This window comes from Vespa crabro, chromosome 3, assembly GCF_910589235.1.
Source record: "Vespa crabro chromosome 3, iyVesCrab1.2, whole genome shotgun sequence".
NCBI classification, from domain to species: Eukaryota; Metazoa; Arthropoda; class Insecta; order Hymenoptera; family Vespidae; genus Vespa; species Vespa crabro.
In genome coordinates, this window is record NC_060957.1 from 14705424 (window position 1) to 14729264 (window position 23841).

The following is a 23841-nucleotide window of genomic DNA, read 5'->3' on the forward strand; positions in this document are numbered from 1 at the left end:
ATGGGGTATCCCCGCGACGTTCTCTTGATGCTCCCTCGAGGAGCTTTTATCCGGAACATCTACGAGACCTAGAAGTAACCGAATCTGTACGAGACTGTTTGCATTCGTCGCATCTATCGTCCCGGACGATCTTCCCTTCCCTCCCTTCCCTACCCTTCCTCCTAGAAACCGTCCTAGAAACACGATACTTCGTTTGTTTTTTCTTTCTTTCTTTCTTTCTTTCTTTCTCGCGACTGATTCTCTTCTATTTAATAGATATTTCACGTACGTCGTCGTCGTGGTCGTCCGTGCGTCGATAAACGATCCGTTCTCGAAGATGATCGCTATGGATGTAAAAGATCAAACGGGATGTGCAAAGTGTGATGCGCAACGTTCACGAGCAGTGAAGGAGGATCGTGGTGATATTTCGTGCCAGTTATTTTCTACTTATTTCAAACGAAATGGTGCGCACCGTGCGTCGTGGACGGTTCGTGTGTTATATATATATATATATATATATATATATATATATACACATATATATACACATATGTACACATATGTATGTATATATACATATATATATTACAAAGAGACAAGCGGATCGAACGCGCTCGGACTTTATTTCCGATACGTTCTTCGATCGCGAGATCGAGCATTTTCAAGAGATAACGCTTTCGTTTACCTTTTACTTGATCGATCGTCGTTTCTCTTGCTCGGATCAAGCCGATCAAAATTAGCCCGTGCGATTCCTACGAGCAAAACTCGAGTTTTCGAGTCTAAACTCGACTAAGAGCGGTTATTCAGCGACTAGTCGATTTAGTCGTTTTCCTTTAACCTTGCAAAGGTAAATACAAACTGCCTCGTGTACGTGCCGAAAATAAAAAGAAGTCGCGTCAGCTCTATTCGGCCGTCGATTGGGGATATTCCTCCTTGTTGAGAATTAGAAGCGATTATCGTGACTCACCGTGAGGAGGACAGCCGAACTCATCCGTACCCTCCGAACAATCCGATCTACCATCGCAGACGAGATATCGAGGTATACAAGATCCGTCATTGCAGGTGAACTCGTTCTCGCTACACTCCTTCTCCTTCGGATAACCCTTTTCGCTCGTTGCCTCGTCGTCTGAAAGAAACGATCGAAATTACCTTCAAATCCTTTCTACATTTAATCGTCCGTTTCGAATCGAACGGAAAGAATAAACGTCCTTACGGCAGTCAAATTCGTCGCTGCGATCCAGACAGTCGTAATTTTTGTCGCAGAAGAATCTCTCGTCGATGCAAACGCCGTTGTCGCACGCTCTCTTACCAATCGGGCACTCTGCAATCGTTGAATTTATTCTTTTGACGTATCGTCCAAAACAGTCAGTCGCTTAGTATCGTAAAAGAAAGGAAATTTTCTCGGAATAAGATATTTTACAGACGACATAAGATACGACGATGCACGCTTTCTCTTTACTCAAAGATATCAACTACGTTATAATGTCCTTTCTCAAGTATATTATAATAAACGCTCGTGTATTTACGGGAGCCTCTATTTACGCCGCTTTCAGGGCTGTGAACAGGCGGACGAACGGAACGCGGATGTTCGTATTAAGCGCGATAATCGATAATCGATAAATTCTCGAGGGACTTTCCAAGGAGTCCGCTAGCTGTAAATAAGTGCGCGTCACGGACATAATAGCTCGCGTGCATCGTCGTGGTACGTATGCGATTACAACGTTTCTCGACGGAAAAGAATATGCAAATCACAAAACGATGTAATCGTCATTATCATATGCGTTTAGGGTGTCGCGTTCGGCAACGTGCAAACTTCAGAGAGACAGAGACAGAGAGAGAGAGAGAGAGAGAGAGAGAGAGAGAGAGAGAGAGAGAGAGAGAGAGAGAGAGAAAATAAATAGAAAAAAGAAGATAAACCAACGGAAATAAAAATAGGACAAAATTGAAAATGCACGATATATATGTACATAGAGATGTAATATATTGTAATAATAATAATAATAACAACTTTGAATGCTCGATCGCTAAGAACTCGGGCGACCTGTATGGAGATAGGAAAAAGTTCAAAAACTAGATAGTGTCTAGTATGTAAATATAAAATATATATAAACAGACAGAGATATAAAATAGATAAATATAATACATAATATATAGAGATAAACAGTAAGATACCGACACGATTAACAAAGAAATTTCTAGATTGATAGACTGAAGGGAAGGGTATTGAAAATTAACGATATGTAAGGCAGAGAAGATGGAAAAAAGAAGAGGAAATTGTGTTCATCGGGGCACAGCTCTCGGCGTCGAGGTCAAAAACGAGGTCGTCGACTACGTCCGGCATTCGAGTTAATGCCAGTCAACGTCCGGCTAAAACGCAAATGGTCGATATACCGTCGAAATGAGATTAACGCTTTTCACCTACCTTTACACACACGTATATGCGTGCTCTCGCGCAAGTTTAAGCTTCTTAATTGTCTCGACTCGACTCGACTCTACTCGTAGACTCTCGCGTACAGCTCCGTTTTCGCGACAAAGAGAGAGAGAGAGAAAGAGAGAAAAGACAAGAACGAAACGTCAAAATCGTCTCTTTTTTCTCAAACAAAAAAGATCCATCGCGAATCACGCACTCGTTCGATTCAACTTTTGCATTATCTCGCTGCAAGAATACCGTAAAGAATACAAAGAGATGTTAAGGTGCCAGAGGTACGGCGAAGAGGAGGATGGGGTGGGGCAGGGGGAGGGGGAGGAAGGCAAAGGACGGCGCTTGGAAACATCGGTTAATAATAAGAATTTCAAAAGTCGCAGATAGAGAGTAATTCTTTGGATACGTGCTGGTGTAAAAGACGAGTCGGTATGCTGCTGAGATTACATTACGTGATTCTACTGTGAGATCGAGAGGGAAGAAGAGTAGGTACGATAAAAAAAAAAAAAAAGAAAAGAATAAAAGAAATAATGAAAAAAGCGGACGAAGAATATACGATAGGACGGATAGAAAAAAAGACTAAAGAAAAGTAAAAGAAGGAAGAATATGCCATAAGAGTATATTAGGTATACGTTGCTAAGAGAGAGAGAGAGAGAGAGAGAGAGAGAGAGAGAGAGAGAGAAAATCTTACGATAGGACAATTCGAATCGTTTCAATTTGGACGTGCTATCCTTGAAAGGAGATTATAATATTCGCGGCAAATTATATAATTCGAATAGTCGTCAAATAATAACGATCGGAATGGTCCTACCGCTCGACAATCGTAAATAATATGTAAGTGCAGACACATCGTGACCGTACGGCAATTGATCTCATCGGAGCCGTCCAAGCAGTGCGATCGTCCGTCGCAACGTTTCTTACTGTCGAGGCACAATCCATCGTTGCATCGAAAATTTCCAGGCGGACATTCAGTTACTACAATAATTATCAAATTCTATATTATCTATATTATCATATTATCGTGCATAGGCAACCGTTAGTTCGTTCCCGTTAGTTTAGTACAAATCATAATCGATTTCTAATGTCAGGCTAAGGTCTTACCACCCAGGTGAATTCAAATTTATACCTACCTACGTGTACCTATGTGTCTCAATGTATTCATGTGTACAATCAAGAAACATTCATAAAAAGAGAGGGACGAAAGTTTTTTCGAGCGATACGTTCGTTACTATCTCATTCGAAAAGTAAAATACGACACGAATAGAGATCATCTCGAGTCTCTCTTATAAATGTACATTTCTTTTACAACGATTTATACTCTAAAGAATTTAAAGCTCATGTATGAGAGAAAGATGCGGGGCGAAGGGCGGAGAGAGAGAGAGAGAGAGAGAGAGAGAGAGAGAGAGAGAAAAAAGTAATGTAAATATTCGAGTAGGAGAGAACATGCGTCGTATAATGTACATATGTATAATAACTATCTAATAGATATAACCCGTTTATAATTATTACAACGTGCACCATACTTTTATGCATAAACGTGCAACCCCTGTTACGACAATCCTAAATCAAATCCGTACTCGTCCACTTTGGGTCATTTTTTGAACGGAATGCAAGGTAAGAAAAAAGTAGACGCATGCATCATAGCGTTTGAACGTTACTTTTCGTTTTATCCAAAGAAAATGAAAGATAGGATAAAGTGGGTTAATCAAGAGAACGTGCGATAAAGTGATATTACAGGACTTTCGTTGACCTTTTAAATTCTTATTCCGTATTCGGGTGGCGTACGACGTAGGAGCGAACGTGATTGTGTGCACGTGTATACGCGAGTTTGCGTTCGTGTTCCTACTCTCTTGCAGTTTAATCGAGATGCAATCATTACGTAGGCATATCGACAAAGTCGAACGAAAGGACATTTTCGTTAGAATCGGAATTTCTACTTATTAGCTGTCAAGAAAGACAAGATAACCGTCGTATTGCGAGACTCTGAGAAATCGATAAAGTTTTCCTTGATGGGAAAAGCATGTCCATTAAACTTTAAGGAATAAAACTTGTTTGCACGAACTAAAGTTCCAAATAATAATGTTTACGGGCATCTCATTTGTCTTTATATCCGTTCGCGACGACAATCGTTATTAATATCGTTCGATTAATAAAATTGATTACGTCGAAAGGATTAACACAAAAGGGACCTTTTTTACACGTCCACGTGGATGAAAGGTTGAATTGAAAAATTATCCGGAGTGTTTGTATGGTAATATAAATATACAGGAGTTTTCCGGTACGATGCTAATAATTCATTTTATTGATAATAATGATAAACTTGTTGCGCGACATGTAATATCAAATAGGTGTTACTTCCGGCAAACGAGTGAACGATTTAAAACGACAAAGAGTGCTTCGTAATAATCGGTATCTATTAGGTACCGTCGGCGGGTACCTATTGTGACCATATAATGCAAATGACAATAATTCAATGCCTTTAAAAAAGGAACGTTCTTGAGGATCGATACGAGTGGCGGGCGAGTGGGAAGGCCTGTTTTCTTGTCTCCTGCGATAGTGCGTGTGCGTGTGCGTAGGAGGATGAGACACAACGAGGATTAGAACGAATAAACATTAAATCTCGTGGAGCGTGAGTTATGAAGGGGGAATAAATAGTTACCACATCCAGACTCGTCGGATCCATCGACACAATTGCGTACCCCGTCGCATCTTTCGTTTTCTGGCAAGCATTCGCCACTGGCGCACTTCCATTCGGCAGGCGTGCAGATTCCTTTTATCAGACACAAGCCACGTACACGCAAGCTTACGAACAAAGCTTCTAAGCTTTTTCTTTTCTGTTATTCTTTTCTCTTTCTTCTTTTGTTTTTTTTCTTCTTTTGTTTTCTTTTTTTTTTTCTTTTTTTTTTTTGTCTTTACGAGACGAGACGCGCGCGTCAACGTGACGTTTTTCTCGTCGCTCCATTGACGTACGTGTCTTTTAAGAAAGTGCACTTGGTAAGAATAAAGGCACAAGGTTAAATCGTTTGATTGGAACATTATCTCGTATTATCTCAAAGAGGAAACGTAATATATGTTCAAGTAGACGTGTAAGCGTATAATAAACGTATAGAATATAAATAAAAGAAAAAAGAAAGTGAATGAATGCCGGAAGGAAAGCTCTTACCGCAACCGCGCTCATCGGTACCATCGAGACAGTCGAAGATATTGTCGCATTTACGCTTGAGAAGCACGCATTTGCCGTCGTCGCAGCGCATTTCTCGATTAGGATCGCATTCCCACGTTTTCTCGTTCGCCCATCCTGGCCAGGTTTGGTCTGACGGCACATACACCCAACGTATTCCATAGAAACGATAAGATAAAGAAAAAGAAGCGAAGAAAGAGGAAAGTTGTGCATAGAGTGCGAACTCGAAAGATAGTGATAATACAGGCGGATAACTTGAGATTTAATCATTAGAGCAAAGACATTTGAAATGCGGAAGAAGGGATTCACGGCGAGTCATGCTAGACCGATTTGCCGGATGCGATATAATAAAATATATTTTTCAAGAAACGATCATTTCAACGACTACTTTCTAGCAAGCATCATCATTTTCTGCGAATTCTCTCCGAATTTCATCGTCGAGCGGTAAAGCATCAAATTGATTTGGACATCTTTGTTTAATCGGTACTTTCGGCAACTTCCCGGGTACGCCCGGGATGACCTCACGACGATGATCATCGGAGCTTGAGGAAGCTAAGAGAAGAGAAGAAAAAAAAAGAAAGAAAAAGAGAAAGCGACGAAACAACACACAGATAAAAAGGCGTACTCGTAGGCGGGCTGGTGGTATGTGTAATCGTTTCGTTAGCACAGTCCTCGTCGCTGCGATCTGGACAATCCGGATGGCCGTCGCATCTGTAGATACCCTCGATGCACTTGTTCCCGGTGAGACATTTGAACTGCGTTGGCGTACATTCCTGGTCTGTGTTTGTTTTCATTCAGCGTGACATACGAGCAGAGAACACACACATATTTTGTAAACGCACGAACACACGTGTTAGATACGTCGAATTTTATCGGCTCGATGAAACAAAACAGCAAAATTCGCGTGTCATCTTCCTCGCTCTCTTCGATCGGTTTTCTTTCGTTCGAGCGGATGACGCGCGCTCATTTTCGATGCGCTTCTTTTCGTCGACGTTGTTTAATGAACCATTACGAGAACCTTCAACGATATCAATTGATATATGCGACCGGTTGGTAGAATTCTACAATCGGAATATTATCGATAAGTATTATAAGCGGTTCAAACGAATATCGAAGCGGATGCCACATTTCTAACGTTAACTAGCACTAATCCGACGTAGAAAGATAGAGGAAGAGCACGCGCTCATAAAGAAGATAATTCTACGGAGATAGAATCTATTTGAGGAGTCTTTAACGTGTAGCGCGCTTACTCGATTCGACGAGTTAAGTTGAAGGTGATTAGTCTCGGAACCGTTTAATTTCACGAAGCACCGCGCTCGAACGATATACGAGGCGAGGGCTGACCGCGCAATTTAACCGCCCTTCTTTGAGGTTCGTTTGAGGAAAGAAGAAGAAAAAAAAAAAAAAAAAGAAAAAAAAAAAAGAAGGAAAGGTAGCATTTAAAACGATAAGAGATGTATGCTTTCTCTACGATAGATTCAACCAACTTGGAAAAGTCACATCTCGTAGAAAATCGTCAAGGATTCGTATCAAGGGTGTGTAAGGAACAAAATATTATCTCGTTGCGAATCGCGACCCGTTCATCGTTGATCGTGTCTAATCGCGGATTATACGCGTAGAAATATACATCATAAAAACGATCAAAGAAATTAAGCGATAGCCCCATCGACAAGCATCTTCTTGTGTACTTTCTCTTAAACGCAAAGCAAAGCGAGTGTTCATGAAACGCAGCGTCAGAGATCGTCTTTCGTTCGACAAGATATTTCAAATGAAATAAGTAAGCTTGTAAGTAAGTATGTTGTTCGAACAAGGAATTGTAATAACGATTGGTCCGACGCTGCGATTGGTATCATGAAAAGGGTAAATGGTTATATACCGCAATTAAGCTCGTCTTCTGCCCTCGGGCAGTCGTCGAATCCGTCGCAGACCGAACTCTTCGGTATGCAAGAGCCATCGCCGCAGGTGAAGTCCATGGAAGGGCAGGGGGCCAAACCTACGGGAGGCCGAAAACAAAAGAGCTTGTTTTTCAGTCGCGACATCTCGACGCCTCATTTTGCCTCTTTCCGAAATGTTTTGTGGTAAGCTCAATGAGTCGTAAAATAAAATAATCGTGTCGTCGAGATGAGCTGCTAATGATGTAAGAATAATTATCGTACAAACGGTTGCGTCACGTATACACGTATGTACGTATAATACGATTCCTACGAGCTACCAAGAGCTTACAGAAAGACACATTTAAAGCGATCTTAGCCGTGACAAGGCATATCTTGAAACCGATAAAACACAGAAAGCTGATGATTAATCGCTTAAACGACGTCTCGATCATGGCGAGACTCTTTTTATTATCGTATTATCAGGAATCTCAGCGCATCTAAAGAACATGTCTAACATATAAAGCAATGTAAATAAGCTCTCGTACGAAGGTAGAGAGAGAGAGAGAGAGAGAGAGAGAGAGAGAGAGAGAGAGAGTGAGTCTGGGTGGTGTAGGTAGCGTGTCATGTTTTATGTACATGTGCGTGTATCAGCGACTCTTCATTTTCCGGGCAGTTTTTGTAAAGAAAAGAAAAAGAAAAGAAACAAAGAAAGAAACAAAGAAAGAAACAAAAAAAGAAACATAATTTAAAAATAATAAATTTACAAGAAGAACACGTAAAAGCGATCGTCGGCCATGATCACGTATGATCGCATTTGTCTCAGTTGCGATCCCTCGGTCGACGAATCGATATCCCAGCGAGGACGTTGAAAAAATGGATACACTATCTTCTGACCCCTGAAGGAAAGCTCGTACTTTCTACAACATCGACTAGAAACAGAAGAAGAAGAAGAAGAAGAAGAAAAAGTAGACAGAAGAGAGGACGGACGAGTGACATTGAGAGAAAAAGTTGCTCCTCGAGCTCTGTCGAGTCTACCTTTTTTCTCGGAAACATCGCAATCCTCTTCATCGGTGCCATCGAGACAATTTTTAACACCGTTGCATAAGAGCAACGAGTCTATACATTTTCCATCGCAAGGAAACTCGAAGAGGTTGCAGTCCTTGTCGTTAAATTTGTCGACTTTCTTTATCACGTCAAAATAATAATCGCAGCTGATCTCGTCGGTGCCATCGTCACAATCGACGATCCCGTTGCAAACTTGTTCCTCCGTAACACACCTATTACCTTCGTCGCAAGTGTGCTGGCTGTCATTGCACTTGTCGTCGTCGTCGTCGTCGTCGTCGTCGTCGTCGTCGTCGTCATCGTCATCGTCGTCGTCGTCGTCGTCGTCCTCCTCTTCCCCATCCTCGTCCTCATCCTCATCCTCGTCCTCATCCTCGTCCTCATCCTCATCATCTTCCTCCTCCCCGTTCTCAACCGAATCCTCGGCGTAATCTTGCCCATTTTCCTCCGTTGCGCTTTTCGTCGAATTGTAATATAATCTCGTGGAATGATCGTCGCACTCGTTCGATTCGAAGCTATCCGTATTCTTCTTTGATTCGATTTCTTTCAAGGTCGAGGTCTCGCCTTGATAATTATCATTAGAATCGGCAAGAATAACCGACGAAGAGCTTGGCTCGTCCGTTGCGTCCTTCTCATTTTCATTTATCTCTCTCGAATCAAAAATATTCTCCCGAATACTTTCGGTAGTAGTCCCTTCGGTCATATTTTGCCAATTAATCATATCATCGAATAGAGGAAAATCGAACGATTCCGTAGTTGCGTTCGTTATGTCATTCGTTTCCCAAAAATTCTCGTTCTCGCTCGAGTTCTTCTTTGATAGAAACTCTTTAATATTTTTTATAGGAATAACGTGTAACGGTTCCTTTTCGAAAGTAAAACTTTTATATGTCGTTGATTCGATAGAATCAACATCCGGCTGGTCGCTCGCAATCTTGCCCTTGGTGAAACTTTCAATGAATTTTGTCGAATTTTTCATCACTTCTTTCAAGAATTTTTTTATCCAGAATTCGGCACACTTTGACATACATTCGTTCGAGCCTGTTTCCCAATGCGTCATATTCATCTTCGTCGTCGTGACGTCTCGAGAACTCGTCGTCGTTGTTTTTGATACCGACGAATCACTGTCTTCGGAATAGCCGTCAATCGTCTTATCTTCCAAATACTTTTCATCGTTCTCCTCGTAAACTGTCGAACTCAAAGTCACGCTCGAATTTTCCGTTCCAATCGTCTCGTTCCAATCCTCGCTCGTACCGACAAAATATCCGTTTGTACTCGTCGAATAAACAATTTTGCTTGTATCGTTCGAAAAATCATTTTGAGTCGACCAACGAATTAAGTTATCTTCCATCGAATATTGCCTTGGAGTCGAATCATCGAAGAGTATCGTATCCGAATTTTCATATTTCCGATCTTCCAACTCGGGAAAAGATTTCAGCAACGAGGAAACGAGACTCTCTTCCTCTCTCCTTCGATCGCTTTCATGATATTTCCAATGGCGTATCCATTGTTTCCCCAGTTTTCTAATTATCTGAGAGCATAGACTGTTATTCGACGAATTATTCCTCAAATATTCGTTGGCACACATCTTGAGGATCGGTCGCTTCTCCTTCAATCTTTTTTCACTAGTTTTCAGTCTCTTGTACTTGCTCGCTAGCGATGCTTCTTTAGCCTTGAACAACTTCCTTACGATCGCTTTGATGCGTTTGGGATTATAATTCTTTCGTTGGCTGTACTTTTCTACGATAACAATGAATCGAACGTTTGATCACGAACAAAAAAATTATCAAAGACGAAACGAGAAAGATCGGTGCTGTCTATCGGTTTCTTATCGGTCTCCAGCAGAATGAGACGCTATTAGGCGACTTACAAAAGAGAGAGAGAGAGAGAGAGAGAGAGAGAGAGAGAGGGAAAAGAAATAAAAAAAGATTTTGAATTTCGCTGGAATTTCATCGGTGTGTCCGCGCGTCTTTGAGTTGCGTCTGTGAATGTGGCTGTGAGTGTGTAGGTATGGGTCTATGAAAGAAGGGTAAGAGTAGTAAGTATGTGATATGAATGGCATAATTACCGCAATCCCTCTCATCCGAGCCATCGGAACACTCGTTCACCCCGTTGCACTGCAACTCGTAGCCTATACATCGGCCGTCCGTGCACCGAAATTCTGCATCTCCGCAACCTGCTCCATACACCACACTCATGCGCGTTTAAAGGTGATTGCCAATGCGTGAAGCTCCTCGTCAACCCTTTCTTTCTTATCCATTTCCTATCGACCCTTCCTTTTATACTCTACTCTCCTACTAGATCCTAACTCTTACCGTTTTCTCTACTTCGACCTACCTAACTTGTCTCCTTTAATTAATTTTCTTCCTCCTTTTCTTTCCCCCACCACACAACCAAATCCGTCATATTTTGGGGATTTTTTAACCTTACGAATATTACCTGGCACAGTTTCTCCGACAGAGACTGCACACGCGCGTGAGGAAGAGAGAGAGAGAGAGAGAGAGAGAGAAAAGACACGTCCATAATTTTCTTCCTGTAACGTTCCTAGCGTACTCCGGCGTACTAGCTTCGCATGAACACTCGGACGGGTGTTTGGACGGCGTGAAAAATTGCTCGATCGAATGTCACGTCGAGCATGAAGGGATAAATTTAAGGGTCGAGACGCGATCGTTCGCAAGAAGCGACGTGAAAAATGAAAAGATTGAAGATAACGCGGTATGAAAATAATTTGAGGAATAATTTTGAAACAGCCACTACATATAATTGAACGATATCGATCTCTCTTCTGCCGTCCGCGTTTAAATGTTCGGCCAAATATTGAGAACAAATTTACGTGCTTCGAATACTATAATATCGCGATAACGTAGCTTCAAATCGCGGAAAGATACGCGATCGCAAAGAAAAAATGACTTTGCCGAAGAGAGAGAGAGTGAGAGAGAGAGAGAGAGAGAGAGAGAGAGCGCTTGGCTGTCGATTTATCCGAAAAAAGAAATCTCCCGATTCTCTTATAGCTCTGCGCGCGATTAAAAGTTTTACGATATGGAAGAACTATGTGAAGTGTGCTCCTTTAGATATGCTACGATCCTACGCGTAGGACGATACATTAGCCGTGTATCGCAAAAAGCATCGCATATCGCATCTGCTTATCAAACGATAAATATTATTAGCATGGGTTTATCGAAAAGAGGTAAAGCCCGCTACCAGAATGCGTGTTAGGTACCTGCCGATCGAATCTTATTGATCTCCATCGTTAAATTCTCTTCTTCTCTTCTTCACGCGCGTTTCATCGTTAATGATATTAATAATGATAAATATACAGCGACTGCGTTAGGTGTTAAACGTTCAATCCGGATAAGCGAAAGATAGACGTCCCAGGTGTAACGTCGCTTGGCACTGGACGCAGATCATTCTCGCGTGATCTCTCTCGCGTTATCTCGTCCTTTTATCCGTGAATCGGTGTTCGCTTAATCGATCAACCTGTGTATATCTTCAGAGGGTTCTTGGAAAAAGGATGAAAGTAAATAAGCAAATTGGCCCACTCACCGCACTGGTTTTCGTCCTCGCCGTTACGACAATCAGCCACGCCGTTGCATCTTTTGTCGATGCTCAGACAGATGCCGTCTATGCAACGGAACTGATCGCTGCTGCAGGTTGTTACTGGAAAAAGAAAAAAGGAAAAATGAAGAAAAGAAAAGAAACGGGGTACGAACGTTATAAAGGAAAGTACGTCGATATGGCGTAGAGGAGGGTAAGAATAGGAGAAAAAAAGAAGGTGTACCGGTGCAATTATATTCGTCTGAACGATCGTCGCAGTCGTTTCGTCCATCACATCTTGCCATCTTGCTGACACACGTCGTACCGCTGGCACATTCGAACTCGTCCTCTCGGCATCTTGCTAAACGCGTGCGTGCGCATTCGTGCATTGAAAAAATATAAACAAAAAGAAAATATACATAAATAAAACGAAATGAAAAAATAAAAAACATAAAAAAAGGGATAAAAAAAATACGTCAGGAAAAACAGTGACGCGCGGCCGCTTTCGTGTTTACGCTGCGTGTTTCAAAGCTCGACGCTCGCGACGACTCTTTTCGAGCATTCGGATGGGACGAATACGTCCTTTAGATAAATTTATTTAATCCGCATTATTACGTTACGTCACGAATCCTTCCTTCCTTCCTTCGATCGGTGAAACGTTTGATCAGTTCGCAGATATGTATATATACATATACATATATATATATATATATATATATATATATATATATATATATATATATATATATATATATATATATATATATATATATACGTACTCGTATATAAATGTGCATTTTCATCGTTCCATCGTCTACGAATAAGTCTAGTAATAAATAACGATTATCGATATTTGCTTGCTGCCGCAAGTTGGAATTCAACGAATTACTCATATCGGTGAAACGTCCTGACGAATAAAATAAATAACTAGGAGCAACGACGTGCTCGCTCTTCGAATCGATCGTACATACATTAGCATAAGGTCGAGTGATTACGAGCGAATAGAGAAGATACGAGGGAGAAAAAATTGAAAGTTTTCGTTAGACGCTCGACGACTCTACGGGATGGCTCTCCTTGGAAACGTTTTTAAAGATCGCGCTAATCGAAAGAGTGATCAAACCGAACTAAGAAGTTAGGTACGAGTTAAGGTCAGGCAGTTTAGTATAGCCGTTTAGTATCTTGGCTTAACGCGAATATCCAATCTATATATCCGCGATGAAACGACCAGTTACGCCGGATAAAGTTTTCCGTTTTTCTAATAACGAGCCTGAGCCACGCCTCGAGAACGTTAATTAGATCCTTCGAGTCCAAGTTGAAAAGCGAGCGTCGAACGTGTACGGTCGTATCATTGAGACCTGCCGAGTTTGAGACGCCAAGTAATATAATAAATAATATCTCATACTCGTTCCGATACAATTTTCTTCGTCCTTTTTGTTGGAACAATCGGCGTATCCGTCGCAGCGACGAGATAGATCTACGCAGTAACCGGCCGAGCACTCGAATTGGTATTCCCTGCAGGCTGTAAGAATCACGTTTTAAAGGAAACATCTCACGCGAGAACGATCGACGAGATAACGATTTCGGGAAGCGTTAGTGTCTACGAGACGAGAAGATGACAAATTTTGCACAAAGAATAACGACGATATCCCCGAGACCAATGAAAAGGAGTTCGCTCTTTACGATGATCCTGTGCGTATAAGAGCTATGTGCCTGCGTGCGTGCGTGCGTGCGTGCGTGCGTGCGTACATGCGTGCCTGTTGAATGATTATTCAATGATAAAAAGCAATAACATTATAAACACATACAAAGCGCAAAAACATTAAAATGTTTTAACAGGACGAATGTACGATCGATAAATCTAAACGCGAGTCGAACTAATCGCGACTTGTGAAGTAACGACGATGGCGAACCAACTGTAGTAAGCGAAAGGATGCCTTTTTAACGAGCAAAGAAATGAAAGGCGCCAAGAAGAAATTATTCGGGAATGTGAAATGTGCGAGTTAAGCGGTTCGTCTAATTCTACAGCCATTAATTAACACGCACTCGAGAAAATTTCGTAGAAAGGAATTATTCGTGAAACGAAGAGTTACGAGAGAGAGAGAGAGAGAGAGAGAGAGAGAGAGAGAAAGAGGCACCTCCGCCGTATATAATTGAACATCGGCAATTAGCCAATCAACGAAGACGAACGAACGCGAGTCATCGGCCAAAGCATATCTCCACTCGTCGGAAATCGGCTATGAACATTAATTTCGTCGAACTTATTATTCAAAGAACATTTTTTCGGCCGAAGAATCGTCTTAGGCCGAACGCAAGATTTTCGTAGCAGTGCCCTGCCTCTGGATCGTACGCCGCTGGAATTAATAACGAAATGGGGATATGCAAGGTGCATACTCACGATCGAGAAATATTTCTTCGTCACTGTCGTATCACATTGCGTTTTAATTTACCGCGCGGGCTTTTTCGTCAAGCGTGAAATGCAGAAATCGATGGGCACTCGCGCGTCAGATGCTAATGCCAACGACTGAAAATACGAAGCGTTCGTATTTTCTATCGTCCTGAACCTTTATTATCCTTCATTGTCGTATACATTTTCTCTACTAGAAAGTCATTAGATTTTCCTTTAAACTTTAGAGAGGATTAACCCTTCCGAGGTAACGTCGAAATACTCTCGAAATACTCCCGAAATATTCCCGAAATATCGTCGAAAAATCACGAAAGACGAGAGACGTCTGCCGTACTGTAACTTGCACGTGTTAACAAAAAAGAGAGATAAATGGAAGGCGTTAAACCGCGGCTAATACAATCGCAGTTGGTAGATTCGAATGGAAGCGGGAAATGTATGACTTGGCTCGATTGGTACCGCTCATGCGTTGCCAATCGAGTTATCATTTAAAACGATTTAGCGTACCCGTGGCTCCACGTACGTGCCTCTCGATTACGATCCGTGAATTTCAATCGTTTTTTAGCTACGCGCAAAACGCCCAAAAAGAAACTGTATTATCGTTTCTGTTTTCTCTACGCAAGTAAAAGAGAGCCGTCAACGCTCGCCGAGACTCGAAATGTTTGACGCTCCGAGAGAGACAGAGAGAGAGAGAGAGAGAGAGAGAGAGAGAGCGCCTCCGTTCCTTCCGTGTTCCGTCGCGAATCCGAATTGGATTAAAGCGGTGAAAATGCGAAATTCCTGGACAGAGCTGATGGAAAGGGCCGAGCGTTTGGTCGGCGCGACCGCTACAGATTAACGTCGGATTAAAATTGTGGCCGGTTATTAGGGCGGCTTAATAAACGGGAGTAAATCTCGTTCGGCAAGGGCCCGGATTTGCGCCGGTGCTGAAAAAAAAGGGTTGCTGATTTCTCTTTATCTTTTACTTTTTTCTTTTTTTTTTTCTATTTTTTTTTTTTTCTTTTTTTTTTTGTTTACGCGGCACCGCGACTCACGCCAATCATCGGCAACGAAATTGCTAACGAACCATCGAATTAAAAATGGAAAAGGAAGAGGAGAGAGAGAGAGCGCACACGGGAGAGAGAGAGAGAGGAAGAGAGAAAGGGGGGAGAGAGAGAGGTCCAAGTATTAGCTCCCGCGAACGTTGGCCCTTTGAAAGATAAAAAAAATTGGATCGACGGTGCGACATAAAAGTTATATACGAAATCGAGCTCCGTTAGGGCGATTAAAGGGCCGATGGTTAGCCGGATGGTTAGGACGTGCGAGCGGAAGCGGTCGTGCCTCGACAAAAGACGCCGGAAATAATAAGGGGCTAGGCTAGAGATCGGAAGTGGTTCGAAGGCAGCTCGAGTGCAACGGCCTCGGCTAACCACCCTCCTCGAGCTTCCTCGCGCGCACGCGATCGCCATTGTCACAGCTATTAGAATTATTGAGCAGCTCATCGTAATACCTCGCGAGGCTCTCGTACGCGATTAGTTCCACCGCATGCGAACGCGCGAGCACGCCCGTAAATAATATTCTCTCTTGTTCCGATATCGGGGAGAATCGCTAAGAGAAATAATGCGCCTCTTGTATGCACAAATAGGAAATCTCGAGGCTAACTTGGCCAACGAGAGAGATTATGCTCTCTAACAAATATAATCTACTATAATGAAATACAAATATAAAGTGTTTACCTTTCTCCGAATACAATGTTCATTCAAATTCGATGGAAATTGAATAATTGATCGCGTCGAAGCGGGGTCATTGTAGCTTCTAATCGACGTCGATGAATATCGATCGTTTTCGCCTTATCCGGTTGACACGAATCTCTCTCTCTCTCTCTCTCTCTCTCTCTCTCTCTCTCTCTCTCTCTCTCTCTACCACTATCTATCCTTCTTTTCGACAGGGTGGAGCGTAAAAATAAACTTGTTCGAGAAGCGAAATAAAGGAAAGTGCAAGAATATCGTTCGAACGGGGGGCGGGGGGAAGGGACGCGAAAATATCTATAACGAGTAGAAAATTTGGGTATTAGCTCGAACGAGCAAACAGCTTTTGTCGTCGTAGATATATACGTCGTAAGTATAGGAGAAAAGTGAACGGCGCCTACGTTGCTGCATCTTGGGCCTTGGTTTACGTACGCTTTTCGCAACGACCATACCCCGATAGGTAGGAGCGTTTAAAAGGCTCGATTTAAAATAGCATAGTCAGCTAGACGAATTACGCACAAAGACGTGTACACATATGATATACGAAAAGCACGCAATTACTTCGTTTACACGAACAAAATGTATTTTTGATGGGCACGAGACACCGTTGCCAAGCAACATTTTTTTTATTTTTTTTATTTTTTACGCAGACGATACCTCCATTTTCTATTCGATACTTTGAATAAGCTACCGAGATCGATACTCACGACAGCCATATTCGTCCGATCTGTCTCGACAATCCAAAACACCGTCGCAATGCTTGCTTCCGTCGATACACTCTCCGTTCCTGCATTTGAATTGGCTCACCGTGCACGCTGAAAATAAAAAGAAATTATTGAAAATAAATTCTTTCTTGACAAGACTCGCGACCGTAAGTCTACTCGAAGATTTGATATACGTACACAGGAACGATCGCGTGAGCGATCGGTATTTAATACAAGTTCTATTTAAGAGGTTCCCACGAAGCGTCGGATGAAATTTCAAAGGGTCATACGACGCCACTTCGAGAGAGAGAGAGAGAGAGAGAGAATCCTGACTTTTCTTCTCTCTCTTTTTCCTTCAGAAATTTCGTAAATCTCTCCTAACGCGTTATACGTAGGGAACGTGGACGCATAAACGTACGAGTTATCGACTCGTACGGGGGGTTCGTAGAACGTATCGACGGGGATGTCCCATAACTGACAAGAATTCGCCGCGAGGAGCTCCAATTTCATTGTTTCTCCCTCCTTTTCGCTCTATTCCTCGATACTCCCTATTTCTCTTTTCGTCTCTTTGCGACTCTGACCGTTCTCGCGATTCGAACGTCCGTTTGAAAAGCATTCAAAGCTAAAACGGTGTCCGGCTCGCGTCTAAAGTTACGTTGTCATTTTAAACGCGAGCAAGCGGTCACGTCGCAAGGGATCGACTTTCGCTCGATCGACAGCATACGAGTGAGAAACTTTCTGAAATGTCGCTTTTACTCTTGAACGTTCTCCTCGAACGTTCTTCTTTCATCGGTTCTCGGTTATCGGCCGATGTACATACGTAGAGATTTAGGTAGGTGGTAGATAGGTAGGTATGTGGATAGGTAGGTAGGTTCCATAAGAGGTATATATCGACGAGACTCCCACGAAGTTACTCTCGTTGGAGCTGGAAATGGAGGTTGCGCCACGTTGCGGCTTGACGCGGAAGGGCGAAAGGCGAGTTGAAAGGGTGAGATGGGCAGAGCGTTGCGGCTAGGCTGCCTGAAAGGTATGCTTTGACACGAGAAACTGCGACTCGATGACACACACTCCACTCTCGGTACGTGGCTCTGTAGGTGGCTCGGTCGAAATCGAAGTACCGCTCCCCAAGCGAGAGGGGGCCGACGGGAGGAGCAACGGCCTAAAGCCTCGTCGGTCTCGTGCCTCCGCGTTGCAACGCGAGCTCGCGCGTCTAGGAAATACCTTCGTAAGCGCCTCTCTTTCGTTCTCCTATTTACAAAGCATCTCTCGATTCTCGATAGATGGGAGCCTTTTGAAAAGAAACGTTCTTTCGACGAGAAAAGGATAGAACGAAAAGCGAATCGTCAAAACGGTCCTCTCTCGCTCTCTCTCTCTCTCTCTCTCTCTCTCTCTTGTCGGACCGCTAAATGAATGCACCGCGCCAAAGTTTTCTACGGTTAAGGAGATATTAGGCGGTACGAGGCGAACGGCCGGAGTCTCCAAAGTCCATGTTTACAATATACATTTTTATGACTCCGATTTTTTTTTTATGTTTCTTAATCTTAACGCGAGTTCAAAGTTAAAAAGTTTGCGAAATTGCATGCACCTCGATAACGCTGTCACATCGACTCCGTGCCTAACTTTCGTAGTTTGCGAGAAACAATATCTTTTCCCTTCTCCTCCTCTCTTTTTCCTTTTCATTATTTCTACGAGATTGATACGCAACGTCAATTAGTCAGAGACTCTTTTTCGGTAAATCGAAGCCTCCATCGATTTCTATTCCTTCGTTCCACCTCAGTTAGGATCCAAAATATTGTATTTTCTTTTCTTCGTTGTTAACTCGTCAGAAAAGTTATTTGCGTAAAACACCCAATAGTTATAGATAGACGAACTTGGGTTCGTGCGTGACCGATAAAAAGGAGGCTAACGAGTACTTGCGACGAGTAAAGCGCGCAATAAAAATGCGTGAATACCATGTCGCGTACGGATATATAGGAGGCAACGCTCCATTCTATCGTGAGTCGGTCTCTATTTCGAGTCTTTCAATTTTCGTCCAAACGTACATGCATATATTTATTCCTTGTTATTACCGTCAATTCGATAAAACGATATACGAATTCGTAACGCATTCGTATATCTAATCGGAATATTCCTTCTTATTCGACTCAATTCGAAAAAGAAGACCGTCATATGGCTATAATTATCATAGATAAAGTAGCGACATTGTTCCCCGTGAGGATTTAATTGTACTTGGTCTTGTTAGGGCGAAGAATGTGGGCGATGTTTCGGGTTGGACTAATTTACTATTACTACTCTGAGATTCTGTGTCAACGAGCGCGAAACCCCGAGTGGATCCTCTCTCTCTCTCTCTCTCTCTCTCTTTGTCTTCCGCCGAGACCGTGTCTCTACTTTTCAGACCTATCGTAACGAGAACATTAATATCGCGTGCAACGGGCCGCGAGCGTTTACGAGCGGATCGCGGAAAAGCCGCGCGACGTGCGCGCGAGAAAGCGAAAAAAGGAAGGAGAGAGAGAGAGAGAGAGAGAGAGAGAGAGAGAGAGAGAGAGAGAGAGAGAGAGAGAGAGAGAGAGAAGAGGCGAAAAAGAAAAAGGGAATAAAGTTTTCTCGCCTCCCGTCACAGGGCGAATTTATTTCTCGGCCACCGGACAATATCTTTTTCCTCGTTGAGTGGAATCTTTCTACTTTTTATTTTCTTTCAACGCGCCACCTTTTTATCGGATTATCAATGTACCGTACGAAGAGCGAGCTCTTGAAAAAGATTGCGATCATTCGGGATTAATGTTATAGAATTCAGAGAGAGGAAAAGAAACTCTTTGAGCTTTACGCGTAGATACCACCAGATATGCTCGGAAAATATTTTCATTCGAGTTAATCGAAAGAAACGCTTGCGTCAAACCCGAAGAATTCGTTTCGAATTTCTTTCCATTTGAAAGTATATCTAAGAGCGTCATCTATAGACAAGAAACGTCACAAAACGCGACCTTTGACGCGACAATTTTGACGAAAACCTTTCTTACGACTCTACGGATGTGATGAACAAAAGAAAGAGATAAAAGTAAATGCATATATGTATGTGTACGTACGTACGTACTAAGAGGAGAAACGATAAATTGTCTTTTGTTCGAAAGAAAATGGCCGATGTGTTTGCCGAGAGAACCTTACGTTTCAACGAATTCTTCTACTTCTAATAATATTACTAAAGACGATTCCGCTAGAATATCACGGAACACGTAGATAACGATGGTAAACGGCGTAGGAGAGATAGATAGATAGATAGATAGAGAGAGAGAGAGAGAGGGAGAGAGAGAGAGAGAGAGAGAGCCAACACCTTGAAACGAATTGTTCTCTCGAAGAGACAAGAAATGCGTCCGTACGCGTTAGTCGAGTGACATGTGTACTTATGCAATGACGCTTATCTCTCGCATTGCGTAATCGAGAAGGAGACAATTACGTTTATCTCTAGTTACTACCGCTCTTTTACCGTTCCTTCTTGAAAAATAATTATCCGAGAAGAGACGCAAAGACATCGAAGAGTATAATATCCAAACGTAAAGGAGTCATTTTTATTGGGAAAAATATGGACTGCTATTTTTGTTTCTTGTCCTTTCTCTTTTTTCTTTCTTCCTTCTTTCCCGTAATTTGACGATTGCGAAAAATCTCTTTTTCGGTCTCTAAAACGTGGTCGTCGGAATGGGGATGTAGTTACTCGGTCTCTTTCTCAACGACGCGTGATACACGTCGCGACGTAGATACTTTGAGTGCTCGAGTTACGAAAAAGAGAGAGAAAGATACACGCGCATATATCAAGACGCGAAGAAAAACGCGGTACGATATAAAGCTGAGGATATTAGCATGACAAGCAACGAGCATCAAATTGCTGGACCTAAAAGCTGCGCGTCGGTGGAAGCTCCCTCTGCTAAATCGTCCGTGCCGCTTCTAATGGACTGCCGACGGAAAAACTTTTGACCTCGGCGAGCTTTCTTACGAAGCGAACGCTTCTTCTCTTCCGCCGTCTTCTCGGTCGATCTTGAAAGAATATTAGTCGGTTAAACGGCGAGCATAGCGATGTCACGGCAAAATCCGAGGGCTAGAAAAAAAATCCTCAATGACGCTTTCAAATACGGTTTCAAGACTTTACGTAGAGTTTCATTCGCATTCGTAAGAACGACCGCGTCGGCTTATCGCGTTCGACTCGTCGCGTGAATCGCGTTCGATCGAAAGAAAAGAAAATAATGCCGTTGGATCGGTTTTTTCTCGAAAAGAACGGGCGTGTTCGCGCAACGACGCGGTCAACGGAATTTCCGTCCGGCGGAGCGAGCTTGGTTAACATTATTGTCACATAAATGGTGGTGGTAATCGTTTTACAAAAATTAACATCGATTTTATAAGGAAATTTGCATGAAAAATCCTCGCTCGGTATGCCGAGAACGAAAGCGCGTATGACGCGTAGCTTCCTGCTCCACGTAACGAACACACATTACTATATATATATATATATATATATGTATATATATATTACTATAGGGTCTGCACACGCACACCGATCTTGCGTTGCGTCTCTCCTGTATACGAGAGTAGTAGATGCGTGAAAGAGAAGAAAGAATTTCCACAGGGAAATGACAAGAAAGTCGAATATAATTTTGTCTCGCGCCCCTTATCATTTTATGTAATACAATATTCAAGTAGACCGTTCGTTCCAATTATTATCATCTATTTTTCGTCTCGGTTTTGCACGATCTTAAAGATAAATGATTAAGTTAAGTTCACTGATGCAATTTTCGTTCGTCGTTATGATAATACGAATATTACATTCGAATATTATATCATATCGAAAATAGTTTATGCCGTGGTTATGTCATATTATTTAAAGAAACGCAATCATTATCTCGAAATGGTAATAAAAACGGGAGCGATTTTCCTTTCGATTCGATCGAAAATGATAATCGAGAGAGCATGTCCTGGCGCAATCCGTAAGACGCATACACGTGTACGCGCGCACGCAATGCACAAACATAAACGATATATTATAGTCGACTATGTTCGCGAACACAAAGTGTCGTAGACGCGTTAACGCGAAATGCCCGCTCGACGCTATGCGCCTGGGATTCGACGTATTTTAGTGGCCGATTTGCAATTTAAACGCTATAATTAATGACATCCCCTCTCTCTCTCTCTCTCTCTCTCTCTCTCTCTCTCTCTCTCTCTCTCGCTCGCTCTTGCGCGCGCGCTCGTGACGAACTAACGAACGAACGAACGATATCGTCGTTTAAGAGGAAAGATGTTGAAGGGGCTCTGTAAAAAGGAAAAACAACGCCACAGCCCGAGAGGGAGAGAGAGAAAGGTAAAACGAGATAATAATTATTATTGTTCCAAGCGATGGATTTTCTCGTACGATTTTTTCTCTAAAATACATTTCATTTAAAAACTTTCAAGACTCGATCGTATTTACGCAACTCTGATCCTTTCGGAAGCGCTGTGTCGCTCTAAAAGGAGATAATGAAAAAGGAAAAAAAAAAAAAGAAAAAAGAAAAAAAAGGAAAAAGAGAGGGAAAAGAAAAGGAAGAAAAATAGAAAAAAGAAAAAGAGGAAAAAAAATATGGAAATACATGCATAACGGCATAGAATTAAACCGTACAATTTATGATCGACGCAACGCGAACGTTCTCGTTGTTATTGTTGCAAGCTCGCGAAATATGCCAAACGTATTTTTCGCATATTTATAGTATTTTCGTTACATAGTAGATAATTTACGAATATCATCAAACGATACACCTATATATGCGCGGAGTTTTCAACGACGCTTAACAAATATATACGATACATAGGATACCTTTTTATTTACTTTTAGCTCGCGATACGCAATCGTCGTTCGTTCGAATGATCATCAAAGTATCGTTATAGTTATCGTTACTCTGTACGTTCGGTAACGTTCGTTAATGCGTAAGTAGTAAACAAACTCGTGAAATTGGAACATCCGAGTTGCGTCTGGGTCGCGTCGATTATGTCGATACTCGAGAATAATTGCAAAGAAATAGTTCCGAATAGAACGAAGGACTTGATCGTCTCTCTCTCTCTCTCTCTCTCTCTCTCTCTCTCTCTCTCTCTATGTCCTTTTCTGCGCTTACCTAACGACAACGTATCGCGACTAGGTAATATAAAAAAGTAGATGGAGTAAAAATTTAACGACGCGGCGAAAGCTCGTGGATTTTAATCACTCCGGGCGAATCTCGCGTAACGATATGCGTGCGTGTGCGCAACAGCACGTAGACCGGACGTAACGTAACGAACGGGGCAACCGTTAACGGAAAAAAAAGAAAAAAGAGGAAAAAAAAGAAATACGAAATATCGATGGCTCGCGAATCAAGGTTTTTTATAAGACGAAACGAAACGATCAGCTCGTCTTTATATCGTATATTTTCACTTTGCTAGACGAGATGGATCCCGATTAGACGATCCGTCCTAAGACGAATGACCGTAATTAAAGATCACGAGTATAATTGAAGAAAAAAAAGAAAAAAAAAAAAGAAACGGGTCGTCGATAGGTAGTACAGTCGAAGCTAATGGATGGCTTCTCGGATTATCCACGACTTTTATTTCCTTTTTCTTCCCTTCGATTCGAATAGTAGTACACTAAAATGTGTAACGCAAAAATTCAATCTCGAGAAGTAAAAAGGATCCGATGATGAAATATCGTTGAGTGTGTCAAACAAAAGAGGAACGCTTACGAGGTAGGTAGGTTGGTTGGTTGCTTGTTGTTTGCTTATACGGGATTCTTCCGCGAAACGTTTTCGCTATCGCGTCTCGCTTCTTCTTCTCTCGATAAGATAATGAACTATAGCTCGGATTTCTCCAGTCACAAAGTTTGTCTCTCGGAGAGTTGGCGAAACTTCTCGAAAGACGAGTCCCCGCTTTGGTTCTTCCCTCTGGATAAAAGAAGAAGAGAGGAAAAACAAAATCCTT

At 42.2% G+C, this 23841-nt stretch overlaps 1 protein-coding gene across 39 annotated transcripts in view; it reads right to left on the reverse strand.

Moving 5' to 3' along the window:
• LOC124422972 (basement membrane-specific heparan sulfate proteoglycan core protein) overlaps positions 1 to 23841 on the reverse strand; it is an 87804-nt gene that overhangs the window by 20786 nt on the left and 43177 nt on the right. For 16 of the 39 annotated variants that reach the window (XR_006941953.1, XR_006941956.1, XR_006941952.1 and 13 more), the window contains 12 exons: positions 16885 to 16992; positions 13452 to 13568; positions 12294 to 12410; positions 12059 to 12172; positions 10584 to 10691; positions 7459 to 7575; positions 6208 to 6360; positions 5565 to 5714; positions 5061 to 5171; positions 3263 to 3376; positions 1193 to 1300; positions 947 to 1105 (listed from right to left, as the gene is read on the reverse strand). Coding sequence is in view for 2 of the 39 variants with exons in the window: in XM_046960143.1 (XP_046816099.1) it covers positions 947 to 1105; positions 1193 to 1300; positions 3263 to 3376; positions 5061 to 5171; positions 5565 to 5714; positions 6208 to 6360; positions 7459 to 7575; positions 10584 to 10691; positions 12059 to 12172; positions 12294 to 12410; positions 13452 to 13568; positions 16885 to 16992 (1476 nt within the window). In the remaining 37 variants the exon portion in view is untranslated. The remainder of the gene's footprint in view (positions 1 to 946; positions 1106 to 1192; positions 1301 to 3262; positions 3377 to 5060; positions 5172 to 5564; positions 5715 to 6207; positions 6361 to 7458; positions 7576 to 10583; positions 10692 to 12058; positions 12173 to 12293; positions 12411 to 13451; positions 13569 to 16884; positions 16993 to 23841) is intronic. The other 23 variants (XR_006941961.1, XR_006941986.1, XR_006941967.1 and 20 more) reach the window with 21 other exon arrangements.